Raw genomic sequence first — 17585 nt, 5'->3', positions numbered from 1 at the left:
TCCATTGAAAATTGTGCAGCAAATAATTGAAAAATTGATTTTTTCAGTTATTTGCTACACATTGGGTCTTCTATTCTGATACATTTGTTGAAAATTGGAAAGATCACCTCTTTCTCATGACTAAATCAACTAACATGCCCCAAAAACATGTACAGTATTTATCTGATAGCAAGGAAATTGATCATATAATGTGACAACTGACATCAAGATCTAGAAAAATTTGACAGAATGGCTGAGAAGTGGCAATTTAAGTTTAAATTTGACAAATATAAAGGAGTAGCAATCCCAGAATAACATACCACAAATGTACTACACTGAGGGTAGTGGAGAACAAAAAATACATGGAGATAATTGTGCAGTCAGTCAAAGTTCTCTGAACAGTGCAAGTCAGCGCGTGGGGTTTTGTCAACAATATACAGGAATTTGCCAGCAGAGATAAGGAAATAATTTTTCCATTGTATAAGGCAATGATAAGGCAACATCTTACAGTAATGTACGCAGGTCTGGAGGACTCATTTTAGGAAGGCTGTGGATCTGTTGGAACAGGTGCAGTGAAGAACTACAAAACTGTGAGAACAAAAGGATACCCTTGGCAATTAGATTTCAGTTCTGAAAATTGCAGTGCCTAGAAATTAGGCACTTACAAGATCCAAATGAGGTGTATAAGACTGAACAAATTTAGTAAACTAAACTGTTGATGGCATTTAAATTTATGCCCCCTTTTTTGTTGCTCAGACAACAAGAAAGGGGGCATAAATTTAAATTAGAGAAGGTTAGTTACAGAATAATGTGCAGATATTTGCTCTCAGCCAGAGGGTAACTGATTTTTGGAACAGAGTTCCATCTGGTGTTGTGGTGAAGTGGGTAGTTTGAATAAATTTAAGGAAGAATTATACAGATTATTAGATGGAATGGACAAGTGATGTGGCAGGTGTGTTTTTTTATTTTTATTTTTTTGATGCTGTATAAGCTTGCTTCCTTGCATCATTTGCCTATTTGATACTAATTTGCATACTGTACTTTTAATTATCTGTTGACTTAAATTGCAAAAGATTTCTAATCTTTTTTTTGTCCTGTGAGTGTATGACATTTAGCTCAGGAAAACATAAGATGCTTTGATACAGTATTAGTGATATAGTGCAAGGAAGGCAGTGGCTTTCTCTACACTGGCTGAAAAAAAAAAATAAAAAATATATAAATCCAACTAACTCGAATTTCCTCAAGCTGTCATCCTCAACTACCCACAAGGTAACTTATTTCAGACATTGACAACATACAAGATAAATGAAAAACATAATAGTCCCTCTTTAGTTCTGATTGAATTTATGGCCTCTAGTTCTGGAATCATTTATAATGATGAAAGTTACAAATTTACCTTCACTCATTTTATTATCCCTTCTTAGAACCTTATAGACCTCAATTTAAGACCCTTCCAAGATCCTAGCTGCTGTACTCTGTAGACCACACGATTAAAGTCTTCATACATTCACTCATTTGCAGATTTCACCAAATGGGTTAGTTTTAGTATTAGTAGTGGCAAATAATGCAAGGAAGCAAGCTTTATACATAATCAGCCAAAAAACTATCCCACTTCATCCTCTTGTTCACTCTAATAATTTGTCTAATTCTTTCTTAAATTTACCCAAACTTCCACACTAGATGGAAGTTGGTTCAAACAATCACTCTCTGAAAAGCTGCTCATCGTGGACTAATGTTATTAGTGGAGTCCCTCAGGGCTCAGTGTTGGGTCCATTATTGTTTTCTGTATTTATAAATGATATTGATGATGGTATATCAAGCTTAATGTCCAAGTTTGCAGATGATACAAAGGTTGGCAGGGTTGTCAAGGACACTACTGACACTATGCTGCTGCAACAGGATCTGGAAAGGTTGAGCAGATGGGCTGAGAGGTGGCAAATGAAGTTTAACATTGACAAATGTAAAGTACTACACATGGGAAACAGCAACCCCAGAGCAACGTATCAACTCTGTGGTACTACACTGACAGTGGTAGAGAATGAAAGGGACTTGGGGGTGATTGTGCAGGCAGATATGAAGTTCTCTGAGCAGTGCAGATGGGCTGCAAGAGTAGCTCATGGAGTATTGTCAATGATATACAGGAATTTTTCCAGCAGGGATAAGGAGGTGATTATTCCATTGTATAAGGCAATGGTCAGGCCACACCTAGAGTACTGTATACAGGTCTGGAGGCCTCATTTCAAGAAGGATGTAGAGCTGCTGGAACGAGTACAGAGAAGGGCAACAAGATTAGTGAATGGAACAAAGGGGTGCTTTTACGAAGAAAGGCTTAAGTTTTGCAAATTACAGTGTCTGGAGACTAGGCACCAGCGAGGTGATCTGATAGAGGTGTATAAAGCCTTGAATGGTTTAAGCATGCTCAATGCTGATGGGATTCTTCCTCTAGCTCAGAAAAATCACCTGAGAGGGCATAAATTCAAATTGAGGAAAGACAGATGTAGGATAGACGTGCGGAAATTTGCCTTTAGCCAGCGGGTGGTTGGTTGGTGGAACAGACTGCCATCCCTTGTGGTGGAGGTTGATAGCCTAAATAAGTTTAAGGCTCAGCTGGACAGGTATTTTGAACGAACAGAGGGGTGAAGTGGAAGTGGGTTTTTTTTTTTTTTTTTTTTTGGCTGATGCTGCATAAGCTTGCTTTCTTGCATCAAATGCCTCTACTAATGCTAATGCTAAAAGCTGAAAGCAAATTATTGCACATATATTCTACGACCGCCCTTTTTCATTTGAACTTAGTCACTCTTACGTGTGTTGTCTGAGGATGCCATCAGCATTTTGTTTACTTAATCCATTTAAAGCCTTAAACACTTCAATTAGGTCTCTTTGCAATTGTTTAGTTTCCAAGCATTGCAATTTGCAGAACTAGTCTTTCATTGTAAGAATATCCCATTGTGTTCCTGACTAGTCTGGTTGCTCTTTTCTGCATCTTTTCCAAGATATTGACTTTATTCTTAAAATGAGACTTCTAGACCTGTACGCAGTACTCAAGAGGTGGTCTGACCATTGTTTTATACAATGGGATAACCACCTTGTCCCTGCTGGCAAAATTTCTGTATATCATTGACAGAATCCCACGAGTCATTCTAACAGCTTGCCCGCACTGCTCAGAGAACTTCAGGTCAGACTGTACAATTAACTGTAGCTCTTTCTTTCTCCACCACCTTGAGTGTGGTACCACCTAATTGGCATATTATTCTGTGATTAGTTCTTGTTTATACTCTGGCACGACCACCAGGTCAGTGGAGTTTATAATAAATCAATCAATACAAATTTTAATTGTATTTAGTAGTCACGGGCTCAAACCCCAGTCCACTCAAAGAGTGTATGCTACTGCACTTGTGCTCATGACCACTCGGCTACATCCCTGCTCCCCTATGCAATATTTACCCCAGCTTGCCATGTTTAACATTGGTAAGCTGTGGTAAATATTGCATAGGGGAGCAGTAATCACAGAATAACATACCAATTAATCAACCTGCCAACATTTGCATCATCTGCAAACTTAGACAATAAGCTTGACATGCCTTCATTGATATCATTAATAAATATGGTAAACAGTAAGCTGTTCAGTATTGAACCCTGAGTGACTCCACTAATAACATTAGTCCAAAAAAAAAAAGAAAAAAAAAAAAGCAGGGAACATTTATAACTACCCTCTGTCTTCAGTCATTCAACCATCTCTCTATCCATAGCAATAATTTGCCACGTACTTGGATATACATACAGCAATCTTGCATCTAGAACAGTGTCAAAGCTTGCAAGTCTTTGAACCTTTTCAAGAAGTGTTTTTTTTTTTTTTTTTTTTTGTTTTAGGTGTGATCTCTTATGCAGACATAATATCCGAAGTACAGTATTACAATTGCCTGTTTCGTTGTACTACTCCCAGCATCTTTGAGCAAGCTGTAAAAAGCATTCAAGCAGATGGGCAGGAGACACTAAATACTTCTTTTAATTTCAAATGTACATAAGTAAAAATCGTTGGTAGTTCCTCTGTATTAATATGGATAACTACATAAAAATTGAAGCAGCATATGAGCTTTACTGTTTTCAAGGAAAAACTCTGTTGCAAAACTACTTAACATTCTGTATCCTACTCAAAATTAAAATTTATTTAGTAGCATTCCTCACTGCAATTTACTATTTAGGAATTATAACAACAGAACAATGCACCAGTTTGTTATATGCAGTGGCACATCTAAGAATTTCGTTTTTTGAGAGTGGGGAACTTGTACTTTTCACAGTGATAGTTTTTACAAGTGTCAATACAAGACAGTGTAATTATACTGTATGAAACAAGATGTTCTTGGGGACTTAGTTTTCTGTTAATTGATGAGGCTCTGAAAATTTTTATGAAAAGGCTTCTTTAAATTTTCTTCTGTTGTACTGGTTGTCTGTAGAGAGGATTTTAGTATTGTTGAGTCACCAGATTGGAATTCCATATTGTAAATCTTTTTTATGTTTCTTTGATTCTGCAGTTGAGTCTTCTATACGATTCTCCTATGTATGTGCACCCACACCTAGTCTATTTTATAGGGTCGTTGGGGTTACTAGGCTGTATTTTTAGGATCTGCTTAACTGAGGCTGAACTCCTTTCTACTCCTAACAGCACAGTCTGATGATGGGTATCAGTAAGATGCCTAAAATGTCACCTTAAATGTATAGTGGTTTGGTTATAAGCTTAATAAACTATATTATTAAATTTAAGGTGGTATAAGAGTGGTTATTAATTATAGTAATAAATTTTCATGGAAAACAACCATGGAACGTTCTTCTCTAACTATGAGACTACATTTCTATATAAGGAGGGAAAAAAAAAAAAAATAAATAAAAAACATATATCCCTTCTCTCATTAAATGCAGGCCATTCTACAGAGAACAACTTTAAATCATAATATTTCCAATCTGAGGCTTACCAACAAGACCTTTGTCCTACTGTGTTCTAATCATGCCTGGGCAAGACATAAAACCTTTATAACATCCAAATGATGACACTTTGTCATCACGACATCAAAACTATGAACTAAATCTTCAGTTCATCTGACTCAAATATTATTAATTCCAACATGAATAACTAAAGCACGTCCTTTTTATTTTTCTGAGCTGGTTGTGTGAGTGGGAAAGGAGGCTTCTTTTGAAACATTAACTACTTTAGCCATAAATCCATGTGGTTCATACAATATTTCATGCAATCTTTTGATTGTGTCTGTGGAATTTATGTCTGTGGAATTTATGTCTGTGGAAGACTGTGTGTAATTAAGAGCCAGCTGGCATGTTGTCTGGGCTGAAAAACTCACAGACAGAACTCTCCTCCATCCCTCTGAGATTGGCTAACTACAGCCCTGACTGAAGAGGCCTTTAGAAATTCCATGACAGGACTTGAACTCAGACCTTTCCAAGTGACAACCCCAATATACTGACATAATACATGTCAGAGTTGCTAACTGGTCAATCATAAACTAGGAAAAGGACCAATGCTACTCTACTTCAGTTCTTTTCCAACCTGCTGTTATTATACAGAATATTCCCAGCTACAGAATCCCAATAATTAAAACCACCTCTTGTTTTACCATAAAAATATGCTTCTGTAGTAATCTGGACATGTTTTAGCAATTTATTCCCAGTTGATTCTTTTATAACTCATTCACTATTTTCCTTAAAAGTTCAAATTTTCCCATATTATAACATGCAAAAATGGGAGAAATCAAGTATAATTTTCTCGCAATTTGAATTTCATCTGAGTGCAATGATAGTTGGAATCAAAACATACCAGTGAAAAAATTAACTCCAGGGGCTCACATCTGGTGAGTATTAAAGAATTTTAAATATTGTAAAACTTAATCACTTCTGACAGTTTGAAACAAATTCAAAATATTGATTTCAGAATTCAAAATGTTGAAAGAGTTTTGTTTGTTATTTGGTTTTTTAGGAGCATTAGCAACTGAGGCCATATTGCTCCGGGATATACGGTGGTCATTCCCTGATCTTTCCGCATCCTCCGTATTTGGTGGTCACGGGCTCGAACCCCAGTCTAATTGAGAAGCGTGTGCTATGCACTGCTGCTCCTTCCCACCTGGCTATGGAGGCGACTTGTTGAAAGAGTGCAGTACAGTTTAGCAGTTGTAAATTGACTTCACCAAGATTGCCATATCCCTCTACCAAATTTACACTATAATGCACTGAGAATGAAAGAAATTAATGCTTCTAAAAATAATTTCTTTTACTCTCAGTACAACAAGAAGTTCAAATTGAATCGATATGTAATCCTGTGTATTTTTATCCTTTGCATGCAAAATCATTTACCAAATTTAGAATATGTCTGTGAAGTAAATTTGGAAATTCCTTCCTTATCTTTCTTTTTTTCTTTTTACTAGAATAATATGGTATAGAAAAATATTAATCCAAATATACTGACTGATTCACTTTCCACTTATATCCATAAATAAGAATATATGCATATCATCAAAATAAAGATCAAAAGTTATAACCATTTCAGACGTTATAAATAACATTTTATTACCGCATTTAACACTAACCTGTAGTATCAATTCTGATACTTCTGCATTACCTTTCTTTTTTTTTTTTAATCATACAAGTTGTGTGTTAACTGCAAAGATTTTCACTCACATCAGACTCATTTACATTTGAATTATGCATCATCATATGGCTTGGATGATCTTTTTTGGCTAGCACTTGATTACAAAGATTGCAAACTAAAAAATTTGTATTGAGATCAGGTCTACTCCAAAGTTTTTCTTTTGGAATAGCCCCGCCATGCTTAGCTTCTCTGACTGAAAACTTATTGTGCACACTGAATAGTTCTTGCTGTTTACTAATATCTGGAAGTAGTACCAGAAGTTCTGGAAAGGTCTGAAGAAATTTTTCCTTACCAAGTATTTGCATACATTTTTCATAATATTCATCAGCAAGAATGACATTTTGTCTAAACTGTCCTGATAATGTTTTAAATTCTGAAAAATGTACCTGATCACCATTAAGCAGTTCTTGAATTTTCTCTATCAGCTCTCGATTTCGTTGCTGGAAATCAGAAGGCTGAGTATATTGACAATTTTTAATATGTTCTGGTGCTATATCTATTGTAGTAGTAAATGATGGAGATACCAAATGCCTAGCTACAGAACTTAATGATATGTTTACAGAAGAATTTTTCCCACAAGTTACAAATCCTGGAGGAGGAGAATTGCTCTGATTTATTTGGCTAGTTTTGCTGAATCCAGGAGGGGCTTTTTGAATATTTTCTATATTAGATGGAAGAGGTGGAAAATCATCCATTACTAGATTTTTAGTTTGTTTACTCAAATCTCTTACATCTTGCCCATCTTTTTCATCCTGGTCAGTAGATGCTTCCATATTTTTTTGAGGATCTTCATTTTCTTGATTCTCTAATGAAGATTCTTCATCACTATAATGCAGTTTTTTTAATGTTAAAACCGGTTCTTTCTTTTTCTTCTTATTTGGCTCACTATTGTGAACAGCTTCTTTGTTTTCAGGTTCCAGATTAGATTTCTGCTTCTTTTTCTTTGATTTACATTTCACAGTGATACATGGTGGATTTAAATTATTTCCATAGCTGCTCGTTTCCTGATTACCTAACTTGGACACTGGTATAACAAGTGATGATTTGTTATTACAAATATTTTTATATCCCTGAAGAGCAGGAAATTCTTCATCAAAGTCTACTTTATTAACAGCTTTCCTTGATAAAACTTTCTGACTGTACTCAAGTTCATCACAAGAGTCTGTGGCAGGGACAGTTGATCTTTTAATGACAGATGTCACAGGAGGGCGTTGTAAATTTATATTTTTAAGACTGGATATTTCATTTAGATTATTAACTGAATTTATACCTCTAACACAAGATGGAAGATTTGAAGTCCTAGAAACTTCAATAGAAACGTTTGGAAGATATTTTGAAGACACACTGTTATCTTCTTGAGTGTTAAAGTGAAAATGTAATGTCTTCTTTGTTGTAGCTGTAGTAGTGTTAGGTGACCGGGGACAAGATGTGACTGTTAATCTTGAACTAGCTGCACCACTTTGAGTTGGTATCTTAAACGAAGCTGATTCCAATCTAGGAAAATCCTCTTCATTAATAATGTTATCAGCACCCTTGTGTGGCCTTGACCTAACAGTGAAAAAATTACCTCTGGCTAGTCGATTGGCCATTGTATTATTGGCACAGGTATTATTTGCACCAGATGGCAAGGCAGAAGAACTTAAATGAGGAAATTCTTCTACTGAGTGTGTATCAATAGGAGGAATATGTGGATTTTCGATAATTGGAGAAAGTTCTTGAATGTGAGCTTGAGCAGATTCAAAGTGGGGAGTGCTTGAATTGTAACTTTTATTTTCCCTGCAAAATAAAAAAAAAAGGGGGGGGGGGGAAGGTCATTATTAATCAATATTAAAGGCATTTATATTTGCAACAGTTAAAAAAGGTTATTTTACCAACAGTTAATAATTTTATTTTTGCAAACAAAATGATGGCAATATCAAGATAATTAATATTGTGTTTAAAGTTTATCTTTAAAAAAATGAAATCTGAAGATAAGGGAAATTAAAAAGTATTAAATTTAAAGTGTAATTTTTTTTCATATTTTGAAAAATTTATAATACCTATAATCTTTAAACTTGATTTGAGGGATTAGGTACATTTCCAAACTTTCTGCGAGAAACAAATTCATTGTGATTACAACATATCTTATAAAACAAATACAGTAGACTGTCGAAATAACGGCCCCCCCCCAATAATGGAACATTGAGACCGGATGTATACATACAGTGCAGATGTCTTGCACTGCAAAAAAAGAAAAGAAAAAAGAAAGCGACACGATTACTGTATTTGTTTACATTCGCCATTTTGAAAGTGAATTCTATACTGACATCATGGATTATACTGCTGTTTTATATTTATTTTAAATAAATATAAAACAGCAGTATAATCAATGGCTCCTAAAGTTAATAAACATCATACAGCGAAGAAAATAAGAACAATATTAAAGCTTAGTGACAAACTTGATATAATCCAGACTATTACATTAGGTTCACTCAGAATGTTAATTCGCATACCCATGTGTATTGTGTCTGTAAACTGCATGTGTTCTCTGCTCAATTTGCCTGTTTTGCTGGATGAAAAACCTGTTTCTGGGGAAAAACCCTTGAAACCTGAAACCCACTCACTCAGCCACAGAATGAAAAAAGCCTAAAAACGTTCCTTGCGTCATCGATGGGATTTCAACCTGAACCTTTTCCACCCGGTGTGGGGAGGACGGTAACAAATACCACTGCACTACCCGCGCAGATATAATAAAGAAAATAGAATGGGGCATAAGCAGAAGTGTAATAATGGCAGAATATAACATTGGATCGTCAACATTTTAATTTTTTTTTATGCACAGTTAATAAAACTGCATTCTTAATCTCTCTATTTCTTATTTTGCCTCATTATTTTTGCATTAAATACGTTAAAAATAAAAAACTTTCTACATAATGGAAAAATCGAAATAACGGCACCTTGAATGCCCTAAGGTGCCGTTATTTCGAAAGTCTACTATATCACCTTTTTTTGAGATGAACCATTCACCTTAAGACGAGAAACTGATTGAGTAACTCCCACCAAAAAAGGGGGGGGGGGAATATATATATATATATATATTTTTTTTTTTTTTTTTTTTTTTGCTGTTGTTGGCTCTGATAGGATATTGTAATAACAGTTTTTACATATCTTTATTCCTTTGATATATTCCATACTCTAACTGTAAATATATTATATATATTAAAAAAATGTCATATATAACAATTAAATATTGAAAACAATTCAAGATGGATTTATAGAGAATTCAAGGATAAAGTAAGGTTAGTAAAAAAAAAAGGGAAAAGAAGATAATATAAATTAAATTAAAATATATACACAAAACTTATCGCTATTTACCCACAATCTTGGTGCCTTTGTCTGGGGCCAACCACTCAGACCAAAGGCAAAAAACGATAAGGAGTTCTCTGTTTCTGTAATGATCAATATCTACTAAGTTACATGAAATAATAATAGTAATAAATTTAGAGATTAAGTAATTTGAATCTTAACCAATTAAAGGTAGTTAAAAATTTTAGAATCAAAAGAAAGATAATATAAAGTATTAATGCAAGCACATATTGAACATCGTTGACCCGACAGAGAACTTAATTTAATAATTAAAATAAGAATAAATGTAAAGCATAAGGAATATTCTACCGTATCCAGGATGCGATGTAGTAACAACAGTAGTCATCATGAAAGAAATGCATATCCCTCTAGTGAGTGAATATGCATGTGGTGACTCCTACGTGATGGATATGGTAAATAGCCAATTAGTTAAAATTAAGTTAACACAAAGAGAAACATGTGGATAGTAAGAGGAATAAAAACTAATAGAGTAAGAATAATAGCACTTGAACTCCGTGAAGGCGAAAATATAGTAGTACAAATAAGAAGTAGTTTCTCCTACATCCTCGGATTACCCTAATAATTTCGGAGAAATAAGAACAAAGAGTGTAGGACAGCTTAAAGACGATGCAAGATATAAGTTGTAGCTCGGGATCGTAAACCTGTTAATATAGTAGGACTCTGAGCTGAATTTGCATATCACCTTAGCGTATATACAGTGTTATTATAAAATAAAATAAGATAAATGATACACTATAATTTGCAGGCCGGTGGGTACAAGTTTTCTAAACCATAAGTCACCAAGAAAGCAAAGCGTATCCTATATACATAATATACAAGGCTCTAAATCTGTAAATTATGGTAATTATGTTGGAGAAATGGGTTCAGGAAATAATTTTTTAAAATTAATTATATTTATCGCCTTCCTGAAGTGGTATTTCAGGTAAGCAATAGTAAATGCGTCTCTTTTATTATATACGTTTACATCTATATTATTATGGAATATTTCTATCTGAAGATCCAGGTAATTTGCTATAGTATCAGAACTATTAGTTTTTTCCAATACAAGTTCATCTGGATATAATCCAAATATAACGCCGTAATCCTGAATGAAATGTGGACAATTAAACACACATAGATCATCTACGTATCTGAATGTAAGTAGGTTAATCTTGGAATGTTCTTTCTGTTGAATATAGATAGAGGATTGCAATTACGCAGGATGTTGGACTTCCCATAGGTGTGCCATTCACTTGTAAGTATAACGAAGTTCCGTCATATACATAATTATTAAAAATACATAAATTTATTAAAGTATCCCAGTTGTTGTTGTTGTTTGTTTGTTTGTTTGTTTTTTAGGAGCATTAGCAACTAAGGCCATATTGCTCCGGGAATATGCAGTAGTCATTCCCTGACCTTTCCGCATCCTCTGTATTTGGTGGTGACGGGCTCGAACCCCGGTCTAATCAAGAAGCGTGTGCTACGCACTGCTGCTCCTTCCCACCTGGCTACGGAGGCGCCAGTATCCCAGTAGGTTAAATCAAACTTTAGGGCATTATGTTCCAAATGTAGCTTTTAGAGAACATCTTTTAAATTGTTGAGATTGATACTAGTGAATAAACTGTTAAAGTCAAATGTTTATATTTGTTGAATATTGTTATTTTTTTTGCATTTATAATCAGTAAGTTGTCATTTCCGATAATAGTTTTATTTACATTATTTAATATAGTTTTAATTAACTTTTCTAATGTTTTACCTGGAATTTTTGCATAACTATCTCTATACGATAGTATGAATCTAAATGCAATAGGTGATTTATGAAATTTAGGTATACCATATATAAACAGATATTTTAAGGTCATTAGCATTAGTAGAGGCATTTGATGCAAGAAAGCAAGCTTATGCAGCATCAGCCAAAAAAAAAAAAAAAACTACTTCCACTTTACCCCTCTGTTTGTTCAAAATACCTGTCCAGCTGAGCCTTAAACTTATTTAGGCTATCAACCTCCACCACAAGGGATGGAAGTCTGTTCCACCAACCAACCAAGGTTATTGTAGTTTAACTTTAATTTTTTATGCAATGCTATTAGTTTTTTGATTATTATATCAGGGAAAGATCCTATATATTTGTATGTGTTACTGGACTGCAGTTCATTTTTAATAATTTCTATGTAATATGACTTACATATACAGCCAGGCCTCGCATAATGCGAGTGCTATTTGAAAAATTATACCACTTTACACAATGCAAATTTCCAGTTAACGCGATCTTTTTTTTTTTTTTTTTTTTTTTATGGGATAGTTGAAAAAGATTTGAATAAACAAACGTTTGCCTGCTGCCCGCCTCGGTGTGTTCCATCAACCATTGGAAGAAGATGTGTTTGTCTCCTGCTAATAAAGGTCAATGCACACTTGCATAAAAATTCAAAATTTTCAATGAGCCAGATGAAAATGTTACCGCGAAGGAGATAACGGTAAAAGAATTAGATTAAATCTTTCATATCGCAGAGAACCTCAAACAAAAGGTTTGAGGTTCTCTGCGATATTTATTTCGCCAGGGCCCAGAGAACATTGTCAGCTATCAGAAATTGATTGATGAAAAGAGAAAGTCAACACTGTTCAAATATTTCCGCAACAGTCATTTCTTCGTTGTGTATTTTATGTCAGAGGTTCCCAAAATTTCTCGGTTCACGGCACCCTTAGTGTCTCAGTAATTTTTTCAAGGCGCACCCAGACCAAAAGAAATACCTAACAGTTCCGTTTAGTAGTTAGGTCCAAACAACTTAATAAGAAATGTTGAAACTGTGAACTACCTCGAGCTAGTAGTTCGCGCGGTGTCCAACAGATGTTGAGTGTTGCTGTGTTTCCCTCGAAAATTTAAAATATTCTGTGGCGCACAGTTTGGGAACCGCTGTTATGTGTAATAAACATTTAATTCCACAATTATTTTCATTATCTTTTACATTGTATATAGTTAAAAAGTTATTTAAAAAGGTATTTTTAAAATTCTTTATGGACATTCCAGAAGGTCAAGGACCAATTATAATTTTTCCTATTGATTATTATATTCGATTAACACATTTCCGTTTTGCGCACGTGGGACGAATTAATTGCGTTAATCGAGGCCGGCCTGTAATTGCATAACTGCAAGCAACTTTGTCAAATGGAGTAATTACAAAATGACTATGTATTTCTTTGAGCTGCTTATTTATTAATTTTGTATTATTTAGATTACCCAGTCTAAATTTCAATTGATTATATTTGTTAAATATGATATTTAGTATTGTGAATGGCCACATGTGGTATGCCTCAACAGGTATGTTATATTTGTATGCAGATTTTATGCAGTATTTTAATAAATCTTGATATAACAGTTTTTTAAAAATTGATTTATTAACAGGAAGACTGGGTCAAAACTTTAAACCGAGTGATAAAATATCTCTAAGCTCAGGATATGGAATTATATTTAAATCGCCAGTTATAATGTGGTTATAATTAGGATCTACATATCTAAGAAAAGAAGGCTTGTGCAATGTTAATATTATGAAGGTTAGTAGCTATTATTTTATAGTTACATGCTTTAGGACCAAATGGTTTAGCATATCTAAATCTGATATTAATATGTCAGTTATTAAGGGTGTCAAGAGTGGAAATCTGGAAATCACAGAAGGGGAACTATAATTTATCCTCAATATACTATTTGCAAAAGAAATAACACTGAGATAGCAACTTACAGGAGAGAAAAGAATATCATTTACTATCACTGCACAATTACTCCCCATATCTTTTTTCATTCTCCACCTCCCTGAGTGTAGTACCACACACTTTTCTTGTTTTTTACTGCTACCCATATTTCACCATATGGGTAGCAGTAACCCACATGGAGTACTTTGCATTTGTCAATGTTAAATTTCAGTTGCCACTTCTCAGCCCACCTGCCTAACTTTTCTAGATCCTGTTGCAGTAGCATACTGTCTTTACTGTCATTAACAACCCTGCCAACCTTTGTATCATCTGCAAACTTGGAATTAAACCTGATATACCTTCATCGATATCATTGATAAATACAAAAAACAACAATGGGCCCAGCACCGAACCCTGGGGGATTCCGCTAATAACATTCGTCCTAAAATAACTTTTCTAAGAATGTGCCTACTTTAGGACTCTGCATCATATTTGAACTTGAAAGTTCAAAATACAGTTAGTACTGGACCAGTTATCTAGAAAGCTTGGAACCAAAAGCTTTCTGGACTCTAGGAGTTTCGAGATTAAGTCCTTGTACTTAAAAAGAGAAATTACAACACATGCAAAATTAATAATTAAAAACAAATTAGGATTTACATTATCTAAAAAAAATTACAAAATACAAATTTTTATGTTTTCAAGTATCTTCCAATATGCAATACAACTTTATATTACAACAGTTGAAAATATGCAATTACATCTTGTTTAATGCTGAACAGTGACAGCCAGAATTAACACTTTTACAACAGAAGGGTCTATAATTTTTTAAACATGCCCTGTAAAATTAATTATTTCATGCATTTAGGCTTTTTTTCCCTTTTTGGTAAAAGTCCTTGTATTTTACAAAACCACAATGCAGTTAGAAATTAAACATTTTTGTTAATTGAAATTTCTTCTTCATCATTTGTCTCTTCATCAATATTCAGTGTCTATCTTTTCAGAACACACAATCATGTCAACTAGTTCATTGTGCAAAAAATATTTCCAAGTGATGAATTTGGTCAGAAGAGTTTTACATGTAAAAGTTGAGAGTGCTTAATCCTGCCATCAAAATGTTTCATGGCAAATTTTGCAACCCACTGCACTCATCAATAAGAACAAATGATAGTGTGAACACTACTGAACTTTCACTAAAGGCACAAATACCTAGATTTTAACTTTTGTTCATTTGTGTGGGGACACATTATAGCCAGTGCAGCTTATGCACCACTAAACACCCATAACACACACTCATTTCCATGAGGCTCATTAGCATTAATTGAGGCATATGATGAAAGAAAGCAAGCTTATAGGCCATCAGTCAAAAAAAAAAAAACATAATAAAATTAAAAAAAAAAACCTTTCCCATTTCACCCATCCAGTCACTCCAAATGTTTGTCTAGTTCAGCCTTAAATTTATTTAAGCTATCAACTTCCACAACAACAGATGGAAGTCTGTTCCAGCAATCAACTATCCGCTGGCTAAAGGCAAACTTCCACACATCTATTCTACAACTGTCTTTCCTCAATTTGAATCTATGCCCCCTCAGGTTTTTAATCTGAACAAGTGGAAGTATCCCGTCAACATTTAGCCTACTCAAACTATTCAAGGTCTTATACACCTCAATCAGATCACCTCACAGGTGCCTAGTCTCCAGATGCTGCAACTTACACAACTTAAGCCTCTCTTGGTAAGAGCACCCCTTTGTTCCTCTCACCAATCTTGTTGCCTTTCTCTGTACTCATTCTAGCAACTCTACATCCTTCCTAAAATGAGGCCTCCAGACCTGTACGCAGTACTAAAAGTGTGGCTTGACCATTGCCTTATACAAAAGGTATAATCTCCTCCTTGTCTCTGCTCGCAAAATTCCAATATAACATTGACAAAATTCCTATATATCACTGACAAAACTCCACGACCTGCTCTGGCAGGCTGTGGCTCATGGGACTTAAAAAAAAAATTTGAAGTGTTACATACACAACTTTTAATTTCAATTGAAGTAGTTTTTCATGAAAAAATTACAAGTACTTCATCTTCTGTGTGTGTTATGGCTACATTTCACAGCAAATATTTTTGCAATTCATAATGCTCAACAGCAAGAGCAAAGTGAAAGATACACATTGAAAAATTTTGGATAGATACACATGAAAAATTCTAATGCTGTTGGTAAAAATTTGAACACTCAAATTTTTGGCAAACACACAAGAGAATAACCTAGCTTTTGACTTTTGTTCCTATATGTCAGGGGTCGGCAAACTTTTTTGAGTGAAGAGCCATTTTTGATTTAAGAGAAAGAATCCGAAACTCCCCACTCCCAGCTGAGGAGGAGAGGAGTTTAAGAAATTGAATAGGGTGGGAAGGTGTTTTATTAAAAAACAAAAAAAAAAAATAAATATATATATATTCTTTTGTATTATCATTCTATTGTGGTTTAATTCATCTTTGTTCATCATTAATGTCATTGTTTTTCGCCATGATGGCTAATTAAACATTGTCCGTGCCGGTGTTTTTTACCTATAGATATTATAGTTAATACATTACTGGTCTTTAAGCTAGCCTATTCTCGGTTATCTTAATTACCCGTGGCCTATACATTTAGGATTTTGCAACTTGTTGCGCATTACTAAAGAAATTTTCATAACACTTATTGATGAAAAACTGTAGCAATAGGCAAATTATCAATATTATTTTATAACTATATCTATAATTTATACATTTTTATACATTTTTGTATTACATCACATGGACGTCAATCCCCTACTTCATCGGGGGCTTTGAGTGGATTGACGGCCCATTCGATGTAATGCATTTTTTACTTACCCGTTTCACTCACCCGTTTCATCTTAAGAAAAATACATACAGTAATCACTTATTTTCTTCTGCACTTCTTCCGGCTGATAATTTTGTTTTCAACATTTGTTTGGAGTGAAAAAACCATCGAAAATCCTTCAGTATCTTCTTCAGTGGCGAAAAACATTTTTAAACGATTGATTTGTATGAGCGCTTCTTCTATTTTCATCGGTGGTTCGTTGTTAATATGTTCTTCTACAGAATGACCTCTTTCCATTTCTTCATCCTCATGAGGAACTTCTTGAAAAATATCGATGATAATGTCGTTGATAACTAGAGCACCATCTTCTGTAGTGAGGTTCGAGTCTATATCTTTGTAGCCAGGGTCACTTCTAGCGGAAGTATCGTACATTATCAAAATAAATGTTGAAGTTCTTGTTCTTCTTGGTGCTCCACATTGCTGTTCACAACTTCAATTTTTGCGTTTGAGAAGCCAGACTTTACAAAACAGTTCACAACAGTTTGTTTTCTAATTGCGTTTACTGAAGAGGAAATCCATTGAATCGCATCTAGGATGCTGATTTTCTTTGCAAGGTCACTCGCACATGTTACATCGTTCATGTTTGCAATGAGATGTCTTAAAACACGTTTTCTGTAGTGAAGTTTAAAATTTTTTATTATCCCTTGATCCAAGGGCTGACACTCTGCAGATGTGTTTGGTGGCAGAAAAATGATTTGAATGTTGGACAATTCAATGTGCGGGTGAGATGCAGCATTATCCATGAAAATGGATAATTTTTCTGTTTTGACGAATCATGTTTTGGTTAAAGTGACTTATCCATTCGCTCATGATATCTCGTGTCATTCATGCTTTCTTATTAGACTTCCAGTCAACATTCAAAAGATTCAACTTTATGCCCTTGAAACAACGAGGATTTTGTGGTTTTCCTATAACAAGAGGTTGTTCAAAGTCTCCCAGCATATTTGTACACAATAGTACAGTCAAGCGTTCCTTAGAAATTTTTCCGCCCTGGCACTTTTCGTTTTTTAGACTCATTGTTTTTTCAGGAAGAGCTTCAAAAAACAACCCTGTTT

General features: G+C 34.4%; 1 protein-coding gene across 1 annotated transcript in view; it reads right to left on the bottom strand.

The window, feature by feature from the left end:
- Positions 1-6561: 6561 nt before the first annotated feature.
- LOC150091756 (E3 ubiquitin-protein ligase ZNF598) overlaps positions 6562-17585 on the bottom strand; it is an 84773-nt gene continuing 73749 nt past the window's right edge. The window contains exon 6 of the mRNA XM_090376804.1: positions 6562-8407. Within this exon, the coding sequence (XP_090232930.1) occupies positions 6637-8407 (1771 nt within the window). The 3' untranslated portion in view covers positions 6562-6636. The remainder of the gene's footprint in view (positions 8408-17585) is intronic.

Source organism: Mastigoproctus giganteus, chromosome 1 (assembly GCF_048544385.1).
Source record: "Mastigoproctus giganteus isolate SK-2022 chromosome 1, ASM4854438v1, whole genome shotgun sequence".
Lineage (NCBI taxonomy): Eukaryota > Metazoa > Arthropoda > Arachnida > Uropygi > Thelyphonidae > Mastigoproctus > Mastigoproctus giganteus.
The sequence above is the reverse complement of the archived record's forward strand: the minus strand, read 5'-3'. Positions and strand labels throughout refer to the sequence as shown.